The sequence below is a fragment of the Pseudoliparis swirei genome, chromosome 7, assembly GCF_029220125.1.
Source record: "Pseudoliparis swirei isolate HS2019 ecotype Mariana Trench chromosome 7, NWPU_hadal_v1, whole genome shotgun sequence".
Lineage (NCBI taxonomy): Eukaryota > Metazoa > Chordata > Actinopteri > Perciformes > Liparidae > Pseudoliparis > Pseudoliparis swirei.
The window spans coordinates 10519065-10542196 of NC_079394.1; the positions used below are offsets into that span (position 1 = coordinate 10519065).

General features: G+C 44.5%; 2 protein-coding genes across 4 annotated transcripts in view; one reads left to right on the forward strand and one right to left on the reverse strand.

Annotated features, from left to right (window-relative positions):
* Positions 1 to 8658, reverse strand: part of si:dkey-91m11.5 (PH_BCR_vertebrate and RhoGAP_Bcr domain-containing protein) — a 27880-nt gene extending 19222 nt beyond the window's left edge. Inside the window, exon 1 of the mRNA XM_056418022.1 lies at positions 6551 to 8658. Coding sequence (XP_056273997.1) covers positions 6551 to 7856 — 1306 coding nt within the window. The 5' untranslated portion in view covers positions 7857 to 8658. The remainder of the gene's footprint in view (positions 1 to 6550) is intronic.
* Positions 8659 to 8797: 139 nt separating this feature from the next.
* ift81 (intraflagellar transport 81 homolog) lies at positions 8798 to 23132 on the forward strand. 3 transcript variants are annotated; one of them, XM_056418024.1, is made up of 18 exons: positions 8798 to 8850; positions 10510 to 10613; positions 10701 to 10881; positions 11010 to 11099; positions 11273 to 11338; positions 11637 to 11747; positions 12069 to 12153; positions 12704 to 12867; positions 12960 to 13055; positions 14117 to 14263; positions 17876 to 18025; positions 19229 to 19357; positions 20250 to 20339; positions 21334 to 21420; positions 21539 to 21610; positions 21850 to 21935; positions 22161 to 22206; positions 22320 to 23132. In XM_056418024.1, exons 2-18 carry the CDS (start codon positions 10534 to 10536, stop codon positions 22500 to 22502), a joined length of 1863 nt encoding a protein of 620 aa, XP_056273999.1. In that variant the 5' UTR covers positions 8798 to 8850; positions 10510 to 10533; the 3' UTR covers positions 22503 to 23132. The 3 variants fall into 3 exon arrangements, with proteins under 3 accessions (XP_056273999.1, XP_056273998.1, XP_056274000.1); XM_056418023.1 differs by lacking the exon at positions 8798 to 8850 and adding an exon at positions 9596 to 10383; XM_056418025.1 differs by lacking the exons at positions 8798 to 8850; positions 10510 to 10613; positions 10701 to 10881; positions 11010 to 11099 and having other exon boundaries at positions 11299 to 11351.

Sequence of the window (23132 nt, forward strand, 5' to 3'; positions counted from 1 at the left end):
GCTCAAGGGGGACAGACTGCTGGTATTGTAAAGGGAGAGAGAGAAGCAGAGCCCACTTATTGTTCCCCAATGTGAACATATTGAGCGTCCACATAAAGATCAGTCAGCTTATGGATACAAATCCAGATCGCAAGCTCCCAGAAATAAAACACCACGCAGCAAATGTGTTTAACGATTCGGCTCAGAAACGGATGGGAATGAGATTGAAACATCGATAATTCACCATAGAGCAAAAAAAAAAAAGAAGAAGAAAACAGACAGTGAAGGACAGCCTTTCTGTCGCCTCTCGGATGGTGGAATAGATCTGGAGAGAAAGGTTGCACCTTAGGAAAACAAAAAACAGCAGAAGATGTCGATGTGAGATGGTGTTTAAAGCTGAGCGCCACTTTATGGCTCCAGAAAGTGGGTTCTGCTGCCGACTGTGCGGTCGCTGGGGAAACGGCTGTGGCATGGGGGGGGGAGCAATTCGAGGGAAACCGGTTAAAGGGGGATGGCTCTTCAGACACGAGGCATAGTGACCCCGGGCATGCTTCCACTAACTGTTATGGTACAATATGAAATAGCTTTACTAATATGGGAAGAACCAAAAGACATTTCACTCAAAACCTTATCGTCCAGCTGGGACTATAAGGAACAGGGGTCATCCTCAGAGGAGCATGCATATCTGTATTAAACATCATATCATAGTTGTTGAGATATTGCAGTCTGGACCAAAGTGTCTGGATGGTCCATGATTACTCACATTATGCCACTTCACTCATTTGCTAAGACCTGACCGAGCTCCTCCAGAGCCACAGAAGACATTAAACGCGGGCTGTGAAGTACTACCTGTGAGGGGTAAATTGACTTTGACGTGTATGATTGGCCGAGCGTCCCGGTGACCTCTGGGCCATCTGCTGTGGTGAACGCACCACCGGCCGTGTGCTTTGGCCAACGATAAAAATGTTATCCGGCACACCATCATCATCACATCCTGGGCCGTCTGAAGTGTCTGCTGCGTCGGGAGGCCCTTTAAACCGCAGCGCTGGTGGAGGCCATGAGGCCCACCAGCGCTCGTCTCTGATCTGGTGGAGGGCAGCCTAAAATTAGTGCCAGTCGTTGAGCAGCGGAGGTCAGAAGTGGGCCGCCCAGAGCGGCACACCTACTAATCAGTGTGTGTTGAAATAGCTCAGGGTGGTCAGACTACAGCTTGTAATGTGCTGCATAACAGAGAAAATCAAAGCCCAATAATTGTTCCAGTCTGTGAAAATTAACGTGGATAATAGAGCACATTGGCTGAAGGCAGATTAGCGTCTATGACGCAGAAGGAAATGACAATATTACCAATATTTTACAATAGATATTCGTTTTGTTATCGGGGAATTAGTTGGATTTTACATGTAAAAAAATAAATTATTATATATATATATATATATTATTCCCCCTACAGCCTTATTTTAGCTTTTTACAGCGAACACAACTGCTGACATTGCTTATGATGAGCAGATGATGAACACACTTATGAAATGCAATGAAACACATTAAATGAGAAAAAAAAGCAGAGTGACTTCTGGGTGTGATTAAATATTCATTTGCATGTCTGAATATAATTAAATATTGGTGAACAGACCTCACCTGATGTGCTTTGGCTCAGTCCTAATCTGCCTAGCAACACATGTTTGCGTCTGACTAGTTGGTTAAACCGAACGGTCTGTGGGCTCACTATTGAATTAAGACCACAATTTTACAACGTAAAAAAAAGAGTTTGCCAGGGAGAGAGAGTCTGATTAGGAGACACTACCAAGTTGCATTGTGGGAAATGTAGGGTTTTTGGAGCTTGACCCATACTGAAGCACTAAAAGTCAGGATATCTTGGCAACGGATGCTTCAAATCTGACAATTATTTTGTAATCTATATATTCCACTTGAAGTAAGAGCCATAATAATTAACATCACTGCCACGTCAAACAGTAGAATACAGGCTGATATGAGTGTTCAAGGTTCACTTGTTCTTCAAGCTCTTACTTTCCTCACACTGCCCCCCCGGCTCTCTTTGCATTCAGTCTAAAACAAACACCGCGAGACAACAAGCGCCTCCGGGCAGGCTGTGTTGAGAGAGGTGAACTCATACAACACTTAACATTTCATTAACCCTTTCCACCCCGCACACACATGCACACACACACACACACACACACCACAAGCAGCTGAGACATTCCAGAAACACACCAACCGGCAGCACAGAGGGCCCTTTGAGTGGGACCTGGGAGGGGAGTCGAGACCGCAGGACCGGGGGGCCGAGGCCGAGCACGAGGGAGGATCACCGAGCCGGGGGAGGCCCGCAGGCTCATAAACATGCAACAAATTATTCTTTTATTAGGATTTTTGGAAGCGTGCATGTGAATAAAGGGGCTGATAGGACAATCGGTTGTGATCGGGGGTTGTCCACTTTCTAAACAAGTGTTTTTTCTTCTGTTTTCTGATTAGGGAGGAACAAGGACTATTCATGGCGTGTACTGGGAGAGCAGCTGGCCATGTCTGGCAGCTTTTGACCACTTTACCCAGTACACTGCACAGAAGAACAGGTGTCTTGCTTACACACACACACACACACACACAGTTGGCTGCCCTCAAGTGCTGCCAGTACTTCCTCTTGTGGGCCTACATTTACTCGAGGAAAGGGAGAGGTTGAATTATTTTACTTCCTCGACCACCAAACCTCAGATGTTGATATCCAGGTACAGTGATGGGCCTGTCTGGGCTTCCTTGAGGAACCTCAAATATTCATGAGTCTGCAATTAACCGGGAGTCTAGACCAGCATCGGTGTGACTCTTGCTGAGGCAGCGAGTAGTGCCGATCTGTGGACTGAGGCCAAGCCATTGAGACATCCTTCATCACCTTCTCAGACAGACCTTTTGAAATAACAGACACGGTGCCAAATCCTGATGAACGCATCCCAAAAGACAGAGTTCAGATTTTTTTGGGGCTGATTACAACTAAGATAATGATTGTTGAGATGTATTATTTCCTGTTTGGTCTCAATGCATGTCACTGTAATACATTAACCCTGAGACAGTCTGCACGCTCGGAACCTTTCCAGAAAGACGTAGCCACCAGCAAGTCAGTGTCATGACGATAATTAATCATGGCAAAATAGAGCCATCAGAGAGTTGGCCTCCTTAAAGGCCCACAGCTAATCAGCAGCTAGGCTTGACAATTGGCCTAGATAACCAGAAACAAGGAGACAATACTTATACTTCTATTCATAGAAAATGGTCGCATGAGATTTGTCAATTTGAGATATTAGCCATTTCACTTAGATTTCACACCGCGGTTGCAGTAGCTGCGGGACAAGTGTGGGTTTGTTTGTGTCAGTTAGGAGGTGTTTCCCATGGTCAATCGGTTATTTTTCCCAGGCAGAGACAAACTGCCACCAGGCCAGACACGAGAAACAGTCCCACGCCAGCAGCATGGAGCACGTCAAGTCTTCTGCTGCCGCGCTCACATGTTTCACGACAGGGTGCAGAACATAAACATACACACCGAATATTATAGGCCAGAGAGCCTCATGGATTGGATTGTTCACTTTGTGCAGCTTTCATAGTTACACAACACAAACTGGAGCACAAAGCGTCTTTACAACACTGAGATTAAGTTGGCTTTACTGGGTTCATTTAATAGAATTTGAGCAGATGCCGCAATGTTTTATGATAAATCAAACAACAAATAATTCCAACTGCTCCCTTAAAGTCACTAACCACAGCAAAGAGCAGTTTATTGCAAGAACTTGCCTCAAAGCGGCTCCCTGCCCCGAGCCCTAATCCAGCAACGTGCACAGTAATGTTATTACAACATCAGAAATTAAATCCACACTTCTGCTAATCCACAAAGCAAAGTCCACATGAGGCAGCGCTGCATTCGATCAGCAACAAGTCTCCTCTGAACCTCGGACTCTGCAGCCCGGTGCCTTCAGACAGTCGGCCCGGACAGGGTGCACAACGAGGGGAACTCCAACACATTTTACACTTCAAAAATACCAGTTCACTGGTCATGGGGATGTACTAATGGGGAAAACCAGCAGTGTAACGAGCGTGACACTTCCATTTCCACCGGAGAAATAGTAGTAAGACAAAAATATGCATTCAGAACTGACTCCACTGATTTGCTTTATTTACTCCAAACAAATAGGAGGCTGTGTTTCACCTCAACTACTGGGTTATAAAAAAAGACAACTACTAACTAACAACAGGGAACGATCATGCAAAATTCAACCAGACTCTGATAGCTGGTCAAACGCTATTTTAGAATCTTCCCGTGTGCCGTTAGCCAATAGTTTTCGTTAGCCATCTTTGTGTTGACTGTGCCACTAACTGGGGGGCTGTGACAGTCTGTGTACACTCTAATGGCTTTTGGCTGGATTAAATCTGAATTAAACTCGTCATGTTCTGTGTTTTTTTTAACTATGCGTTTCCTATGTTGCTGCCTGTCTTGTCCAGTTCACCCTTGAAAAAGATTTTTTAAAATCTCAATGGGTTTCACCTGGTTAAATAAAGGTTTAATAATAATTTTTTTCAATCCAAAGTGCCAGAAACAGGCCGAGTGGAGCTGGTTAGCGTGCTCATCTCAGGAGACGCCTCTGCAACACAAGGATAGACGTCACTGACATGACGTCAACAATGGAACTTCTTCACATTCTGTGAGTCGGATGTTTTTGAACTAAGGAACTGGCCGGATCTTACACACTGCACCCCGTAATCACATCTCACGGTCTTCATCTTCAGGACAAAAGAGTAGAAAGCTGCGTTTTTTGTTTTTGTGTCTTTGTGTCTCTAACGATGTCATCGGGGTAATCATCTTCAGCTCACTTGCTACACATTTATCAGAAAGCCTGCAGTACAACCATAGACATAGAGTGTGTGAGCATTCACCACACAGAGAGGGAATCACAAAAAAACATGATATTGAATATATTGTGGTTAATGTAGGATCCGGCTTTTTTGGACTAAAGTCAGACTATTTTGAACATTACTTTAGTCTTTTTTCTATCCGTCTATTTCGAACAGGATTTCCTAATAATGTTTATTCAAGCGAGCTACTCTCTTTATGGAGACATTCTTTGGAAAATTAAAAACCTTTCTGCACCTTTAATTTGAGCTGTGAGTGTGACAACATTTGCGACAAACGACACAAGGGGAATGGATTTGGGACATTTCAGTCATCCGAGCGGCGTGCTAGCTTAAACTTCATGCAGATTATGTCACAGACGATCTGCTTGTTCGTCACATGCTTTGTGTCAAAGAGCTTTGCACTGGATCACCTTATGTAACAACGCACTATTCTGCTCATCTGTTTAATCTGACCCCCTTTGGATAACACTTTGGGGGGGGGGGGGGGGTAGAGGGAGAAAAAAATGTCCAGCTCCAATCCTAAAACGCTCTCTGCATCTCAATCCCTCTTTGGCCTCAAGCAGCAACTATGTCCTCGTGTGTCGTCCACTTTGACAAACGTTGCTGCCTCTCCTTCTGTCCTTGGCATCGCCAAGTGGCCGAGACCACTCTCCTTATCCCACTTAACATTGTTATATTGTTACCACGTCAATACTCATGTTCAATGAGTGATTCCCCTATTGTGTTCATGCATAACAACAGGAAACACTGATGGCAGGCGTTTTGATTGGAAGCCACATGACACACTTTAAGCCCCTCGATCCTCCGTTTTGAGTGAGTTGTCGGGCTTTTTTTCCTCCCCGTAACAAAGAGCCTCCCCCAAATGTATCACGCTAGACAAACCCCTTTAAGTTAATTACGCGGCATCAAGGACAACAACACTGATGTGTGCGGACACAAAAACACTCAGGGTGGACAGGGCCGAGCGGCCGGGGGGCAGCCAGGGCATCTCTGGTGAGAGTGCTGCTGCACTCATCGGGCAAAGAGCAGAAGGGGTCAAAAAAGAGAGAGAGAGCGCAGGCCTGCTCAGAAAGAGTAAAGAAAACACTCCTGAAAGAGGCGCAAAGCCACTCGGTTACTGTTGAGAATCAGTGTGTGTGTGTGTGTGTGTGTGTGTAAAGTCCATTTGGTTGATCCCAACCTTCTTCATGGCAGGTTGATTTCTTTTACAGGCTGCAACCAGGAACGTGTTAACGTTCCTGACACACAGTATGTTTACAGGCTTGAGGAGATTACATTTAATTATCATTAACATGAATTTGACCTCGTTTTTTTTTGTATATGCCACTAAAATGATAATAGCTCAGTTGATCTCAAGTAAACCTGCTCATACGCAAGAAAATGGCTCAAACACATCAAAAAGGGCATAATAATCCTGGCTGCTGAAAACATTTTAGGATGGATTGAGTGTGGGAGGCTAAAATATGAGGTGCGTTTCACACATCAGTGACTTATTTTGGATCAAGGCCAGTCGAGGCGAGCACAGGCAGCGATTAGAGGGCCTTTAATGTGCTTTTTAATACTTTATCATCTCGACCCATTAGAAGGCTTCTCTGCCTTTCATCCTGAAAAATGAAAGGTGTGCGTAGTCGTCTGTCTTGTGTGTTGTGTCTTGCGGACCTACCCAGATCTCCTTGAACACTGTTGTCATGGGAGGTCCTGCTGGACGTGGTGGACTCCCCATCACCGGGCCAGATTTGGCCCGGTTTACGAACCCCGATGACGGAGGCCTCGGACACCATCCCTTGCTGCTTCAGCCGTTTCTGAGACAGGTGTGTGGGCGGGCTGCTGCTGTCAAAGGAGTGCTGGGAGGGCGAGCGGCTTTTCTCCCTGTACATCTGGTAGGTGGTGGGGCTGGGAGACACGTGGCTGGACAGGCCCGAGGAGAAGTCCTCCTCGCTGGACGTTAAGTTCTCGTTGGAGCTGCAGTCTGGTGTGTAGCCTCCTCCGACGTCATCGAAGCTGCCGGGCGAGTACGAGCGCCTCGGCCAGGTGAGGTGTGCGTCCTCCTCGACGCTGTGGTCCCGAATGTGGATGACCCGGGTGTCCCCCTCGGCCATCATTCCTCCGACGTACACACTGGTGTAGGGCTGGCACTCGGCCGAATGCCGCTCGGACTTCTTCACGCCGTCTTTCAGGAAGTGAGGGCTGACCTCGGGGTCATCATATGACCCGTTGTGGCTGCAGTTCCCCTCGCTGGACCTGCCTCTCTGAAAAGCCTTGCTGATGTCCCCCGGGCGGGAGTGCAGGGACCTCTTGCGCTCCATCTGCATGGCCTGGCTGCCCAGGGTGCTGATCTTATCCGAAACCTCCCTGTCGTTGACTTTCACCAAGCCTCGCTCCGAATGGTACTCCATGTTCACGTAGAAAGGTTTCTCCGGGCCGCCCATGACCGACAGCCCTCTGCCGTCTCCGGCTGCGTGAGAGTTGGCCCTCCGGATGCGCTCAAAGTTGGATCTCAGAGCGGCCACGGAGCCGGTGCCCAGTGGGAAATCGGGGGCCTCCGAGTCCTGGTGCTCCGGGGACACGCCGCCCTTCTGTTTGGCCGGGGACGCACCGTCCACCTCTCCTTCGGGATGTGGTTTACACCTGCCTGTCTTGCCCGAACCTCTCTGCTGCTGCTGCTCCTCTGCTGGTGCCTCCTCTGCATGGGGCCTCTCGCCGGGCAGTTCTCCATCGTTCACGTGGGGCGTGCTTTTGAATCCCCACCGCTGCCCGTCGTAGGACTTCCTCTCTTTCGCGAGCAGCGTCTGCAGGTAGATCATCCGAAAGCGCTCCTTGTTGACCTCCTCCTCCAGGTGTCTGATAGAAGTCTTGCATTTGTCCAGCTCCTGTTCAATGTTACCCAGAGAGTTCAGCTCCATGCACGGGGGGTCAGACTCCGGGAACTGGGCCCTCCATGCGGCTACAAACCCCACCGGTTCACCCATTGTTATTACTCTGACATTAACTATTCAATCCACCAACAACACAATCACATACATTTCTAAAGCTCCAACTGGACTCGACTGTTTACGACTTGAAGCTTCCATTGTGCTATAGAAGGCTAGATAAAGAGAAAGTGTTCTCCAAATTAAGGAAGGATTCACTTCACAGGGAAGAGAAACCCGTTTAGTCTTCAGTGTTTACTCACAAGGAGAACATCATAGAGGCGAGATCACTGGTCCAAACCCTTTACTCCTTTTGACACAGTCCAAGAGATGTTAGTTCATCCTTTCATTCCTGACTTGGTCCCGGCTGGTACTCGTCTGGTCTCAGGAGATCCTCTGTCCTCCTCCGTGTTTGGTGTCAGACTGACGAGCAGCTCTCTGGTGTTGTGGCTCTTCGTCAGCAGCAGGAGGAGGAGGGGCTACATGGATGTGATGTGGATGAGGCTTAAGCTGCACTCCAAACTGCATTAAAACAAAAAACAAAAACAATGACGAGTAGTCCAAATGCTGCTTCTAGTCCTGTCCGGGTAGAGCTGATGGCGACAAGAGGAAATTCAGCGGAACATATGTTCACGAGGACACGCGCTGTGACAGTTATACGACGGCAGGCATGAAAAGGAGATACACTGACAGGTTTAAGAAAACGTCCCACGGCGTGATGGACACGAGGCTTTCGTACAAGACGGCGTTGTCTTCATGTTGTTCAGGTGGAAGAAGAAAAACGAGGTCGCGACTGTTAGGCTACAACAACTCTCCTTTGCTACGTTAGCTTGATTCTGGCCTGCTTTCTCCACACAATACGAACACAACGTGCGTAATGTGTCCTCCCGGTCCAGCCTGAGCTCCAGAGGTCTCTCTCCGACGCAGCGCACTTGTCGTTATGCTCTGAAAACTCTGATTAATCCTCCCAAAGTTCATTGTGTGGCAACCCGAAGTTCTGCCTTGTGGAAATATCGCCACCTGGCGGTGAAAAAGTTCAGCTTGAGAGAGGAGGGTGCGTTCAAGTGTCTCCTCTGAATACAACGCGATGATCGTCCTCAGTGGTCCGGTGCTATTGTTTGTTTTATTTTATTTTTTTCGGAAAAACTAAAATACAGAAATTCTATGTTTTTTTTTCGTTTTCGGTTTGAAAATGGGGGAAACATGGGAGAGTACAACCGGTTTTGGTTTTTGCAAATCCTTTTTATTTCGAAGAAAGACGCAAAGTAAGGCATGCGACCCGGAAATACGAGTCTGTTAAAAATAATAACCGATGCAATAGAAGGATTGTATGCAAGTAATATATTTTAATAAAACTTATTTCAGAGTTGTTGTGGAGACGCAAAGTAAATATGTTTACCTTTTGTACCAGTAGATGGCAGTATAGGTATCTTTCTACAGCCTCTATTACAAACATTCTCCTTTAAAACCACCATGTAAAAACATACACTTCCATCCAATTTCTTTCCGCAGGACTCATCCATCTCGGAGAGGCTGGAATTGATGCAATACTTTGCAGCTAACAGTAGGCTACAACGTCAAGCAGCCTTTTGCACAAATATATTCACATCTAATTACACACCTTTTTTACACATGGAAGAAAATCAACTGTACACAATGCAGAAAACAATCTCAGTACAATAACCGGTGGGCCATATGTAAGAAAGGCCATGTTTATCATTAGCATCTTAGTGGTAGCATTACAGAAAAATAGTAGCAGTACGTTTGTCAGAAACATTTTTGGAGTCCATAAAATGCCAAACACATTTAATAGAATTTTATTTTAGCTGGTAGGTTGCGTTATTGAATAACATTTAATTCTAAAGATGTTCTGTTCAAGTATGTGTACAGATTGTAAAGCACTCTGAGACAAATTTGTAATTTGTGAAAATGGGCTATACAAATAAACTGAATTGAATTGGAAAAAGTTTAACAATCTTTACATGCCAACAAATACTAAATGTTCGAATGCTACCTGGCCGTTTAATATCGATAATTGTATACATCAATTGGTATTTTTCCGCCGACAAAGCGCATACTGTTCTCTCAGCAAAGAAGCCGTTTGCGCATATGTAGCGCAACAATAAACCTCTTGATCACTGTGTCAAAGCTACTTCCGGTTAACAACCAATCCGCGACGCCTTCTTTGGTTTCCATGGGGCTGGTGACAACAAGCGCTGACTTTCTGTCCGCTAAACTAGCAAGTTGACCAATTAAAGAGGCGAACTAACCTATCTACCGGAAACTTCACGCCGTTATTTGTAAACCGTCGTATGTCATTGTCACCAACGGTTTCTCTGCTTGTTAATCAACGCCAAAGAGCTAAGCTAGCTCGTTAGCGTTAGCCTCGGCTAATTCAGAAAAAGAAGCAGGATTCGTTGATTTGCGTTTCGTCTCGGTCAAGATGAGCGAACAGTTGAAATTAATCGTCGAACAGCTTAACAAGGACCCGTTCAAGAAAATGTTTAACCTCATCACGTTTGACTCCCTCGAGCCGATGCAGCTGCTGCAGATTTTAAATGACGTTCTGGCGGAAATAGACCCAAAGGTGGGACACTGACGTCTGCGTTCACGACTGGCCAGACTTTAGTTAGTACAGTTGTGTCAGGTGAAAACAGTGCACACATGTTGTGTGATTTCATCTCACGCTATTTGCTCCATCTCTTGTCTCTAGCAAGCTCTAGATATCCGTGAAGAAATGCCTGAACAAACCATAAAAAGAATGTGTGCTTTACTGGGGATGCTGAAATACAAACCTCCCGGCAACCTCTCTGATGTGTAAGTAATAACATTCAATGAGTATATGCATAACCACGCCACCTTTTAAAAAGCCTAAGCCATTTTTTCATCATATCTCTCATGTAGGAGCATCTTTAGAGAAGGCTTAGTGGCTGGAAAAAAGCCTGTGGTCCATCCCATCCTCCACTGGCTGCTCCAGAGGGTCCCTGAACTCAAGAAAAGGGCTTACTTGGCTCGCTTTCTAGTCAAATTGGAGGTGCCCACAGAGTTTCTGCAGGATGATGTCATCAATGACACCTCTCATCAGGTTGCCAATTTATTGCCCACACACATTTCGTTTGCTAGTTTTTGAGAAATAGCTGCTAATCTAAAAATAGCGGGTAATCTAAAAAGCAAAAGAGGCCCTGGCTTTGCATTAATGTTGTGTGTTCGCAGTATGAAGAGCTGGTGGAAGGTTTTAAGACGTATCACAAGGAGTGTGAGCTGCTGAGGACTTCAGGCTTCTCCACTGCAGAAATCAGAAGGGTGAACAAACACTCAATGACTCTTTACAATCAATGTTGATGATCTCCTCCTTAGTATGATAATATCGCATGTTGAAATAAGTTAGTTTTTTCAGTTTTAATTTTCTAAAGCATAGTTGATATAATGTATTAAAACCTTTTTTTTTAATGCACCCTTTTTTTCTTTAATAACAGGACATTAGTGCGATGGAGGAAGAGAAAGACCAACTAATCAAACGTTTGGAGAGGCTGAAGAAGAGGGTAAGGCAGACTGGTGAGAGAGGCCCCTTCACTCCTCTAATGCTTGGAGTGCTTTAGGATCCCCTGTGGAATGAAAACATGACCCCAGTCACATATTATCAGCCTCTCTAATAGACCTGGCAGAGCTCTGACAGGCTGCTAGGTTGTCTTAACACGGCTGTGAAGTAACAAGGTGTTGATTTAATGGGTCCTGCCAGAAGGTGAAATGTGAAGGTGAAACTTGATTGTTAGACACGCTCGGATTTGTCTCTGCTGATCATGTGACAGCCTGCATCCTGTCAACTTGTGGATCCACTAGGTGGAGACGGTGTCCAACCATCAACGGATGCTGGAACAGGCCAGACAGCTGCGGGTGGAGAAGGAGAGAGAGGAGTCACTGACTCACCAGAAGCAAGAACAGAAGAACCAAGTAATTGCTTGTGACAGATTGTGGTTTATCACTGCATTCACTCTCCTTTAATTAATTGAGACATTGTAGACCAGTTAAACCAAATGATGTTTGCTTAGCTTTAATAGATGGAAAAGGAAGATAACATGTAGTATCTCAGCATCTCAAATTATCGGTTTAACGTTTACATTTTGGCCGTTGGTTCGTGATCAGAAGATCCATCATCACTCATGAAAGTAGTCGTCAGTTGCAGCCCTTATGTTGAACACACTAATTACCAATGGTTACTGAGTGTTAATGCTCCCAGAGTACCTGTGTTAGTGATACTCTTGGTGTGTTCAGCTGTTCCAGGCGGAGCAGAGACTGCAGAGGTCGCAGCAGCAGTCGAAGGATTTGCGACAGGCAGCAGCAGACGCCAATCCAGAGAGTGAGTACCCACGTCCCGCTGTTGCCTCTGCAGGATACAGCTGGAGGGGAAGTTCAAGGACACCGCAGAGCATTAGGCGGTCTCTTAGCAAATGGGTTTTCATCTGTTAAGACCCTCCAATTATACCGATCTTTGAAGTCCTACAACAGAGCTTAACTAATGCTGAAATTGTCTCCTTTTGTTCTCATCTGGTATCGGGCTCTTCAGCCAGAGGAGAGATTTACACATTTACAGATTCTAAAATGACTTATGCAATACAGACTAGGGTGGGCTGCACAACTAAAGTCACTTATCACCATTACTGTACAGTATGTGCGTTTACAAATGTGAATGCTAATCGGCATGCTGATTTTCATTGTAAGAATTTGTCGTTTAAGTATTAAATTCAGAAAATCAGTTTCAATGTCAGTAAAAACAAATGTATATTAGTGGTGTGTTTTCCATATGCATGCTTAAAATATAGCTAAGTAGTTAGAGCGGCAGAATGCCCGACAGGATTTCAAACACACTGAGCTCAAAGTGATTCATCAAAACCCTCCGTCTCTTTCAGGCTTAACGAAGAGGCTTGAGGAGGAGATCAAGATCAACTCCTACATGGTCTCTGAGAAACTCCCCAAAGAGCTGGAGGCGATGAGGCGCACGGTGCAGTACCTTCAGAAAATCGCGTCGGAGCCCGCCATGGGCCAGGCCGATGTCCAGGAGCTGGAGGACAAGGTCAGGACCAGGATGTGGTGTTAAGCCTGTATACATCCATACACTGCAACGTGTGTTTGTCTCTGAGTGTTCTGCAATTGTCACTTTCACAGATTAAAGAAGTTGACTCTCAGCTAAACCAGCTGATTGAGAAGAGGATGATGAGAAATGACCCCATGGATGACAAACTGACCCTCTACAGACAACAGGTGACTGTGATGCTGTGTGACGTCAACCTTTGCTCGCCTCGCACCCGTGCACATAATGAACAAACAGGGACCCACACATTTCTTTATTTTGTGAAAAATCAATGCATTGATGTATTGGATTATTGCTTTATTTGCAAAGAAGGCAGGGATCGCAGCGCACAGGTTTTCCTTCTTTCCTATCTTCTCGTGAAGGAGTTAAAACACCAAAGTCACACATTAACGCAAACTACACAAGGCAGCGGCAGACCAGCAGCTTTGTAGAAAGCATAGATAACAGTCCCCTGTTGAAAAGGGTGATATGACTACAAGGTAAAGTGATTAAAATATTCCAAATACAGCGCACATTTAAACTGATATGGATTTTTAGACATCCATTTTCTTTAAGGCGGCTATAATACATTTACCTGCTGCTCCCGTGCTCCTGAATGTCTCTTCAAACTCGGGGCGTGCCGATACGTCATCTACTGTACTGTAATACACCGACTATGAATAAGTACCTCAAACAACCCCACTGTAAAAAAATAACTGAACTATCCCTTTTAATATGAGCGCAGAGAAACTTTCCCGCCTCGACAGATGAATGTGAAAATAGCCTTCTAGTGTCACAGAAACGCTCACACGTGTGTGACCTTTAGCAAAACACACTTTTGAGTAGAAGGGGACCTTTAACCCTTGTGTTGCCTTCGGGTCAATTTGACCCGATTCAATGTTTAACCCTCCTGTTACCTTTATATTTACTAACATATTTTACCCTTGAGGTCAATATGACCCCAGCTATTAAAATCTCCAGAAAATTATTAGAATTAATATTGTTTTCCAAGTTTAAGTGTGAGGTACTTTATGTTTGTTTGTTGACTCCCGAAAGAACACCGACATTAAACATTGAATCGGGTCAAATTGACCCGAAGGCAACACAAGGGTTAAGATTGTGTTCTTTTTTTACCAGTTCATATTTCTTGCCCTGACAACATCCCCCCGTTACTCAATCGCATTCACAGGTTCTCAGTCGGAAGCTCTTTGGTCGTCGTGTTTATATATCTGCTGAAACATGACTCTTGCAGGCCTCCATCATCATTCGAAGGAAGGAGTCAAAGGCGGAGGAGCTTCAGGAAGCGAGGGAGGAGCTGGCCGGAGCAGAGAGGGAGCTGAGGCAGAGGAGCAGCCAGGCACAAGCCTCAGATGGGGGAGAGATCATTCGGGGGGATGAGGTACACCGTTCGATGTTCTTCTTTCACTCACTAAGACATGCAGTCACTAACAACCTTCTGCCATCTCCTATGTTCCACCATGCCGTGTTGAACAGACTTTATAGCCGAGAAAAGAAACATTCTTGTGCACAATTCTCTTCTTTTTGTTCATGGTAACTGCTGACACTGCCTATACACTCCAGCTTTATCTCAGGGAGCTCGAGTAGATTTGCAAACCGCAGAAGACACAAGAGGCTATTTCTGTTCTTATCTAAACACAGACGAGCTCACTGTCTAATGTAACTTATCCCTTTTCCTTACTCTCCCCCACATTCCCATGCAGAGCCATGAATAGAACACAACAGAGAATATCCAGAACAAGGAGCTGTACTGTGCAAACTGCCTGAAAGATGGCCTTCTCTCAAATCTTGAGTGTCATCAATCTCCTAGTTTAAGTCAGCTGGACACATTAAGAATGAAACCTTTTGTCTTTATGTATACAGCATGGCGAGGAGGATGTACTCTTCCCCCTTTCAGAGCCGTGGCACGGTCTACTCTGAGCTGTCGTGTTGATGAATAGAACTGAACTATTGACAGGGAGAGAAAAAAATGATGTCATATTGTCACGCTTAAGTGAGAAAATCCTCGAGTGGTCACTTCTTCTTTTTCTTTTGCCCGTGCATACACTCTTAGAGCTTCGAGGTAGAGTCGACTATAAACAGTCCTGTAGTTGCCGAGGGGCTTGTGCTGGGACCATATGTCCTGTATGAATGATCATATTCATCGCCCGATGTTTGATGCACATTGATATCCATGAGTTGAGAGCCGGGTTTCTTTGCTGAGGCCAAAAGGGTTCCAGTTACATGAAACTGCAGCAGCGTTGTCGCCGCTCTGTCCTGCTGGGCCGCCGTCAACCCGCGGATGGAGTGTTTTGTTCCAGGGGGATTGTTTCTGGAAATTATTTTTTTAAAGGTTAATTTATTGCCATGCAATCTCCATCACACACATTTATAATGCTAAATATAGCATTTTAGCATCAGTGCATATTGCCACATTATGTGTAAGATTAGATACATACAGGTACACGCATGAAATGTGACTTCTGCTTTTGACCCATCCTCTGCATTTTTATAAGCAGTGGGCGACTGTAAAGAAAAACTTGAGGTTCTAGGTCTTGCTTAAGGACACTTCGATATGTAGACATGAGGAGCCAGGGAATCAGACCCGCTCTAAACCCCCCCCCCCCCCCCACACACACACACTTAGATAATTACTTAAATAAACACACATCAACCTTTCCAGGCCTCCACGGTGCATTTTATGGTTTGTACGATTGGTCAGATCTTTAAAGAAATGTCCTGTGTCTTTATTAGAGAGCCCATATCTGTTGGAGGCTGATGTTTTTATGTGTTTGCAGCACAAACAAAACTAATAGTTTCACAAATAGAGGACATACAATTTCTGTCGAAAACAAATGTTTATTTTTTTCCACTAATGAAAGAGAAAACCGAGAAGCAGCGACGTGCTGGAAGACAGATTATTAGATGTTGGAGAAAGGTCTGGCAATACCACGGGCATAAGACAGAAGCAATTATGACTATGTATTTATATGAATATGAGACTGCCATACCTTTTGAAGTCTGACTGACGTGATGAGAGGGAGCTGTTAGTCGCGACAAAGAGGGCCCTCGAGACGATACATGAATGAAGTGAATGGAAAATGCAGTTTATCAGACTCCCCGCTACTTTTGGGCCATCAGTCACAGTGGAGATGATCACTTTATCGGAGGTATTTTCCATTCTGCCGGTTATGTGTCATCACATGCCACCCACCAACTGCAGGGTCTGTCTGAGAGGCATGACTGCATCTGCTCGTCATTGGTTGGCCAGTAACATGAAACCGCTTTATCAACCAGCCTCATCGCGCTGGTTAAATTTAGTCTTACAGCAGGGAAGACATCGTCGGCCATCTGATTTAACATGCTTGCCTTTTCTCTGAAATATTGTGGCGATGTGTCTACACTTGATCTTTTTGAAGGGAGGCTACTGAACAGCACACGTAGTTATTTGGAGTATGTGCTGCACCATTCATGTTTCTGTTGACTTGTCGGTGGGAATGCACTGGATGCCTGAAACAAGCGGGGGTGTTATGACGGCCAGTTTACCAGTAGTTGTTTTGGGGACACGCTGTCGGGAACGCTATGCAGTATTATTCTGCTGTGCTAATTCTCTCGCAGCCTTGTCTGCCCTTGATGTCCCAGAATACACAAAGAATAAATGTACACACACACACACACACGCTGTATCCCCGAAGGACATGAAGCACATTCTGTGATTTCTGGGGCTGTTCTCCCGTGTCCATGTTCATTTATAGCTGCTCTTCATTGTGTCCCGACAGACATCCAGGGTGACTGATCAACCACTAAGAGCAGCGATTCTGCCAAATGAAGCTGTTTGCTGTACTTAGCTGGCTGTGAATCCGAAAGGATCGAGTGACTGTTTTTCAGGTCACGGCGTGGCCCCCAGTCACTGCTGCTCTCTAATCCCCGCCCTCCCATGGCTCAATCCTTTTGTCTTCTCCTGTGGCCATCCATGGCATCTCAGCTGTGCCGGACACCGTGTTGTCAAGTATAGACGTTATTTATGCCTCTTTCTGGGCATTTCCCAAGGAAGCATTGGGTAGCGGGTACAGGAACATTAACCACTAAAGCACATGCCCATTTCTTTTATATTTAAGCCGCTATAATCTATATTAAGAGATGACAAACCCACATATACAGACTTCAGTTTCCCTCAACTCGCTGTTTAACGTCTTTCAGTTTTCACAGGAATTCACAGCCTGCTAATGCTCTGTTAGGCTTCAGCGTCACTGCTCGTAGTCTCCAGATGCGGCACGCAGCTGTTTACACACACAAAAAGCCCTGAAAAAACTCACTACCTGCCCAGCACCAAATGTCAGGAGGGCAACGATGTAACTAACGCTTCCTTCTGGTCACATGACATCTAATGCATCTGTCCACCCTGCAGAGGGATCCTCCTCTGTTGCTCTCCTGACGGTTTCTTCCCTTTTCTCCTCATGAAGGGTTGTTTGGGAGTTGTTTCTGATCCGATGTGAGGTCCTGGGACAGGGATGTTGTATGTGTACAGACTGTAAAGCCCTTTGAGGCAAATTTGTAATTTGTGATATTGGGCTATTTAAATCAACTGAATTGAATAGTAGCCAGCAGGTCAACCTGGTGGAATATTTAGCAAGTTAAGAGGCAGATAGTTCCTCAGGAATTGGTGGAGACCAAACCAGAGCCAAAAGGAGAGTTAATATTGAATAGACGTGTCAAATGACACACAACTCCAAATCAATACTAATGGGGCTCTGTGAAGATAAAGCGTAAATAAGTAACAGTTTGCTCACCCGTATGAACTCAGGAGGTGATAATATGAGTGCTGTGTTTACAGCTTGTTTCTGCTGCCCATATAATGACGTAATGTAGGTTTAAAGACCCTGTAAATATCAGTGGAGCAAAGAAACCACAACATTGTATTTGAAAGCAGGTAGAAGTTGAATATTCTCTTCCCTAAAAACTGATATTTAGTGCTCTATTTAATGTTGTATTCTGTTTCTCTGTTCTTCAAAAGCTGAAACGTTTGGTGGTGAAACTGCGCAGCAAGGGAACCGTATACAAGAAGCAACGGCATGAGATCGCTGAGCTGAAAGCCGAATATGGAGTCCTGCAACGAACGGAGGAGATTCTCAAGCAGAGGCACGAGACGGTGCAACAGAAACTGGTAACTCCTAAACCATCTCCGGTGTATAACTTTCATCTTGACGCTGCATATATCCAGCAAAACTAACAGAGGATGGAATGGGATCCACTTGTTGCCTTTTTTATATTAAGTCTTGTGTAAGCTGCAAGCAGAAATTCACGAATAATTCTTGATGAACAGGGAGGTAGATGAATATTTTGTTTCCTTCTTTTTACTTTAACTATTGGCACTTAACCATTTGAATGCCAGTGATACGGGATTATGTTGGGTAGTGTTTAGACTGTAGTGTGCCGACAGATTATGTGACATGGAATCCATGGAATGACTGGATAGTTTAGAAATCAAGGATTGTGCTTTTATGTATGTATTATGTGTGTATATATATATTTAAATATCATCTTTAGTTAGGTGTCCTTTTAAGAAGAAAAAATATGTTTACCAATTTTTTTTTAAATTACACCATATATTCCTTACTGGCTCTCATGGGGGGTTACAAGAAGAGAAAATGCACCTTTTTGTTGGATTTATTTTCATTCTTTCATCATATCTTATCCAATAAGCAGCTTCAGTCAAATTCAATTAGTTGCACCTGGGTACTGGTTATTAAAAGTGGCCTCACGCTGCCGTTCCAAATGCGCTGCTTCCACTTGATCTCCTCATTAGCGCAGTTTGTGCGAACGGCGAAGATGTTCACCTCTGTGCGGCCCCGGCACCTGACTCGCTGACAGACTGTCTGACGCAGGCCGGGCTGCTATTTCTGCCGGCTGCATCTGCTGCTCCTCCTCTTGTCTGCACCCCACGCAGGATTTATTAAAATAATTAATGTTTTCCTTCTGATTGCGTGTCCAGCTGCTGATGAGACTGTCTCTTTGGTTATGTGCGAGCCTGATGTGTCCGCTGGAGAGTTGTTCATATATGTCTCTGTGTCTTTTATCAGCCAGAGAGATGGATGTGATGAAGTGGAACTGAGAGGTGCAGGAATAGGGTCGCCTGTTATTGTGTCTTAATTCCGTTTTTGATTTCAAAGAGTTTTCAACAAAGTCTTATTTTGTGGTGGGTATTAAAATCTTTTTCCCAAAAAAAATGCACTCAAATTGTAAAATCTTTGACGACACACGATTTGATTTCATGATGAATTCATGCAACCGTTCGATTCCGCTCCCAGTGTTCTCCCGTGTTCGTACGCTCGAGTCATCGCGTGTCTCCGTTTTTTTGTTTTTCAAGCAAACTGTGGAAGCTGAGAAGGGCATCTCCGGCTACAGTAACACTCAGGAGGAGCTGGAGAGGGTGTCGGCCATCAAGAGCGAGCTGGACGAGAAGAAGGGCCGCACCCTGGACGACATGTCTGGAATGGTAGCTATACCGAATTTTGTTCTCTCAAAATCTGTATTTGTGACATCTATTCTTTGCGGCTAAATTATGTTTTTTCATTCCTAGAACTCGATAAAAACGCTTTGAAACAGTTTGGAGCCTCATCTCGGTGTGAGCTAGGGAGATTACATCATCGGCATGCTTAACATGCAGGGTTCTAAAAACAGGTTTAAACATCAGTGCTGCCCTCCTGCAAAATAAAGAGACTTTGTAAGCTTTTCTTTGGTCGATAAGCACAAATATTGTGCAGTTCCATTCATAAAGGCTACAGACTAATACGATTCAGGGTCACATCACAACTGGGTAAATACAAGGTAAATGCATTATTTCAGCATGGTGCCCCGCTTGTCCCTTTTATTTATCACCCTGTCATTCTTTTGTGTGGAGGCCCAGAGGGAGTTGCACCTGATTGGGCCACACTGCAGGCTGGAGGGAATTTGCTGCTCCGCTTGGCAGCGTGTACATTTATACACACATTTATAATAAAGAAGTCAAACACTCCTGGCTCCAACCTGAAAGCAGTGCTTTGCAATGGCACTGCCAGATAGCTGAAACCTGTAATGTTTTAATGACTACTTACCAAACTGTGACTGAATATTGACCTATAACCTTTATCGTGGCCTTTTAGAGCTCTTTCTACAATCAGTGTTGATCAGATTTGTCCGATTTCCCCGGTCTGGTGATAATGCTGCTTCACTTAATGATCTCAGCCGCCCATTAGTCACAGTCACATCACCTGCTGTCTTCTCTGCAGACTACAAATGTATTAAACACAATTCAGCATCATATACTATTTACTCTCAATTTACATTGTAGTTGGTGTAATACTTCTCTTTTAATGGAGTGTGTCTGTGCTGTTGGCTTGCTTTTACAGGTGAAGAAATTAAACTCTATGATCGTGGAGAAGAAGTCTGCCCTAGCACCCATTATAAAAGAACTGCGGTCACTGAGGCAGCGGTGTCAGGTGAGCATCGCCCGCACAAACAACACCTGTACGCCAAGGAATCCTTACAACCCAACAATTAGTGCTCACCACATTTGAATAAGAACCTCCCACCGCCATGATGAAACAATATTGTGTCACACAACTCGATTTTACGAGTACTACGGGGTCCGAAGAGTCTGTGAGTCAGTATTGTGAAACAAAAAGATGTAATTCATTCATACTCCACAATGCAATAAAACATAGTGAAAAAAACATCTTACAAATGAATCAGAGCAAAAACTATGAATCTGCCGTTGATTTTAAATTGCTGTTGTTGTGTATTTTATTCAGTCAATCATTGTAATCCAATACAATATTATTCTATATAATATACAAAACAGAAAGACTGAAACGGTATAGGTAAAAGCACAAAATGCTAATATATTCCTATCCTAAATTATTATAATCAAATAATTCAAAAGATTTATATAAAATAAAGAAAATAAAAAATTATATATATATATATGTGTGTGTGTATATGTGTATAAATATATATATATATACACATACATCTTCCATATACATACGTTTCAATCACACTTATAATCAATCAAATGGTGGGATCTTTACTGTGAGTGTACAAACCAGTTAGAGTTAGCCTGTTCTGTGTTTGTGCGTTATCCGTGGACAGGGTCCATTAAGAATAATTTACATAGTCCATAAATAAATTGCACAAAGGGAAAGCCCCGGCCCCCCCCCCCCCCCCATCACAGAGCTAAAGCGGAGGCTTTAATTTTCCTACACGTGTTCCCAGAATCGCTTTTCCATCTTACTGCGAATGAAGAGCCGTAACAGGAAAACATAAATAGCCTGCTGTAAGTTAAACTGCCCGAATGTCAGCTGTGATGTTTCGTTGAGTTTGACAAGAGGGTGGAAAATTGTGCATTCTATGCATTAGTCTCACTTAAACTGTATGTAACATATGTTTTCTCTCACATTTTGTGAGTGAATGTTTGGATTCCTATCTTCACAGGAGCTGAGCCAGGAGTACGAGGAAAAGAAGGCGCAGTATGAAAGTTGTACTGCTGGATTGGAGAGCAACAGATCTAAATTGGAGCAGGTGTGTTAATTCTCCCAGTCTAGATAGAATACAGCAAACAATTTGAAAACATGAATAAGTGTATTCCTTTGTAATATCGTCTAAATTAGACAACATAGAGTATTTCTTTGTTCTTAAGGAGGTGAAAGCGTTGATCGTGGAGACGGCCCAGGAGGAAAACCGATATCATTACATCAACTCCATGTCAGAGGCAAGTACTTTTAATAAGAGTATTGCCTAAAGCAGGGGAGCAATTATTTCTCGTTAGCCACACTCAATGTTTTACCAGATGACCACGGTCAAATCTGAATTGATGCTCCAAACTCTGAGCAGTGACTTGCTACTCACATGAGTGAATGTCTCCGCATTTTTTAAAGTTACCTGCCTCCAAACACCTACTGTGGTTAAACATTTATTTTTATTTTTACTTTCCATCTTGGCCCTCTACAGATCACTGAGATGCAAATACAGCGGGCAGCTGAAGAGATGAAGGCCTACGTGTCCTCTGACCCACAAGAGAGGAAGAAGGCCATCAGGTGAGTGTGCAGATATGGGCCTGCCAGCTGCTCGCAAGTATACACGCTTTCCCTCTGGAAGCTCTTATTACAACACCGTCAGTTTATGTTCTCGCACAGGGAGTTACCACACCCCTTACCACAACTCACAATATCATGAGCTGATACACTGCACCTTTTTTTAAATCCCAGTGGGTGAAAGCAACATGCTCGCATTTGAACAATGTCCTCCTGCTTCTTTTGCAGGGAAGTGTACATGAAGAACATTTCAGAGCAGGAGTTACTTGGCAAGGTGAGACATGTGTATTTAAGAGCGGACATGTGTCTGTGTGCAGAGGGTCCAGGCTCATATTGGACAGAAAAAGGTTAATTTTATCAATCATTATTTGTCTTTGTGGATTCCAGAAGTTACGTGAGAAGCAGAAGATGGTGAGGGAGAGCCACGCCGCCAACATGGAGCAGATGGAGATGTGGCGTGACCTGGAGCAGCTGATGGAGTGCAAGAAGCAGTGCTTCATACGAGCTCAGAGCCAGCCATCCATTGGTCAGGTGATCCAGGAGGGAGAAGGCCATAGGCTGGTGCTGTGAGGACTCGTCCAGACGGGGGCCACTGCAGGTCACCGGCAGTACATCGACAACACGGTTCAATTTATAATCTCCCGTTGGACACTCTAGCACAAGGTTTGTTTCATTGTTCACGGGTTGTGTATCTCTCCCGACATCTTGTCTGTTACACACTGCCAGTCGAGTGTGTTTATCTTTTGTGAGAACCACACCGCTCCTTTGAGAATCGACAACTTAAAGAACACGTGTCTTGGGAGGTGTTGCAGGACTCTGGTTTTCACTCCTCTGGGCCCTGAAGACCCCCTTTTGCCATATCTTTAAAGAACACCCTTTCAATCAAAGTGTCAGAAGATAACAGCAGACAAAGTGGTGCACTCGGGATGTTCCCGCGGTCAACTATATTTGGCATTGCCCACCGTGACCTTGGACACGGTGCCTTGCCAATTTTGGAATACACTGGCACCTCCGTCGCTTTGGACAGCGCAGATGAAATTATCCTATTCTCCTTTTTTACATTTGATATCATAACATACGCTTGTGTTCTATAGTATATTTATATTTCAAGATAACCTTCTATATTTGAGATGGAGAGTTTGATTCTCTATGTATTTCTATGACATGATTCATTCATTACAATAAAAAAATGCAACCGTC

Coding starts and splice junctions, on each gene's coding strand:
- ift81 (XM_056418023.1), top strand. CDS start 10,240: ATGAGCGAACAGTTGAAATTAATCGTCGAACAGCTTAACAAGGACCCG. Junction 11,748..12,068: donor AGCAAGAACAGAAGAACCAA/GTAATTGCTTGT, acceptor TGGTGTGTTCAG/CTGTTCCAGGCGGAGCAGAG. Junction 21,936..22,160: donor GAGAGGAAGAAGGCCATCAG/GTGAGTGTGCAG, acceptor CTTCTTTTGCAG/GGAAGTGTACATGAAGAACA.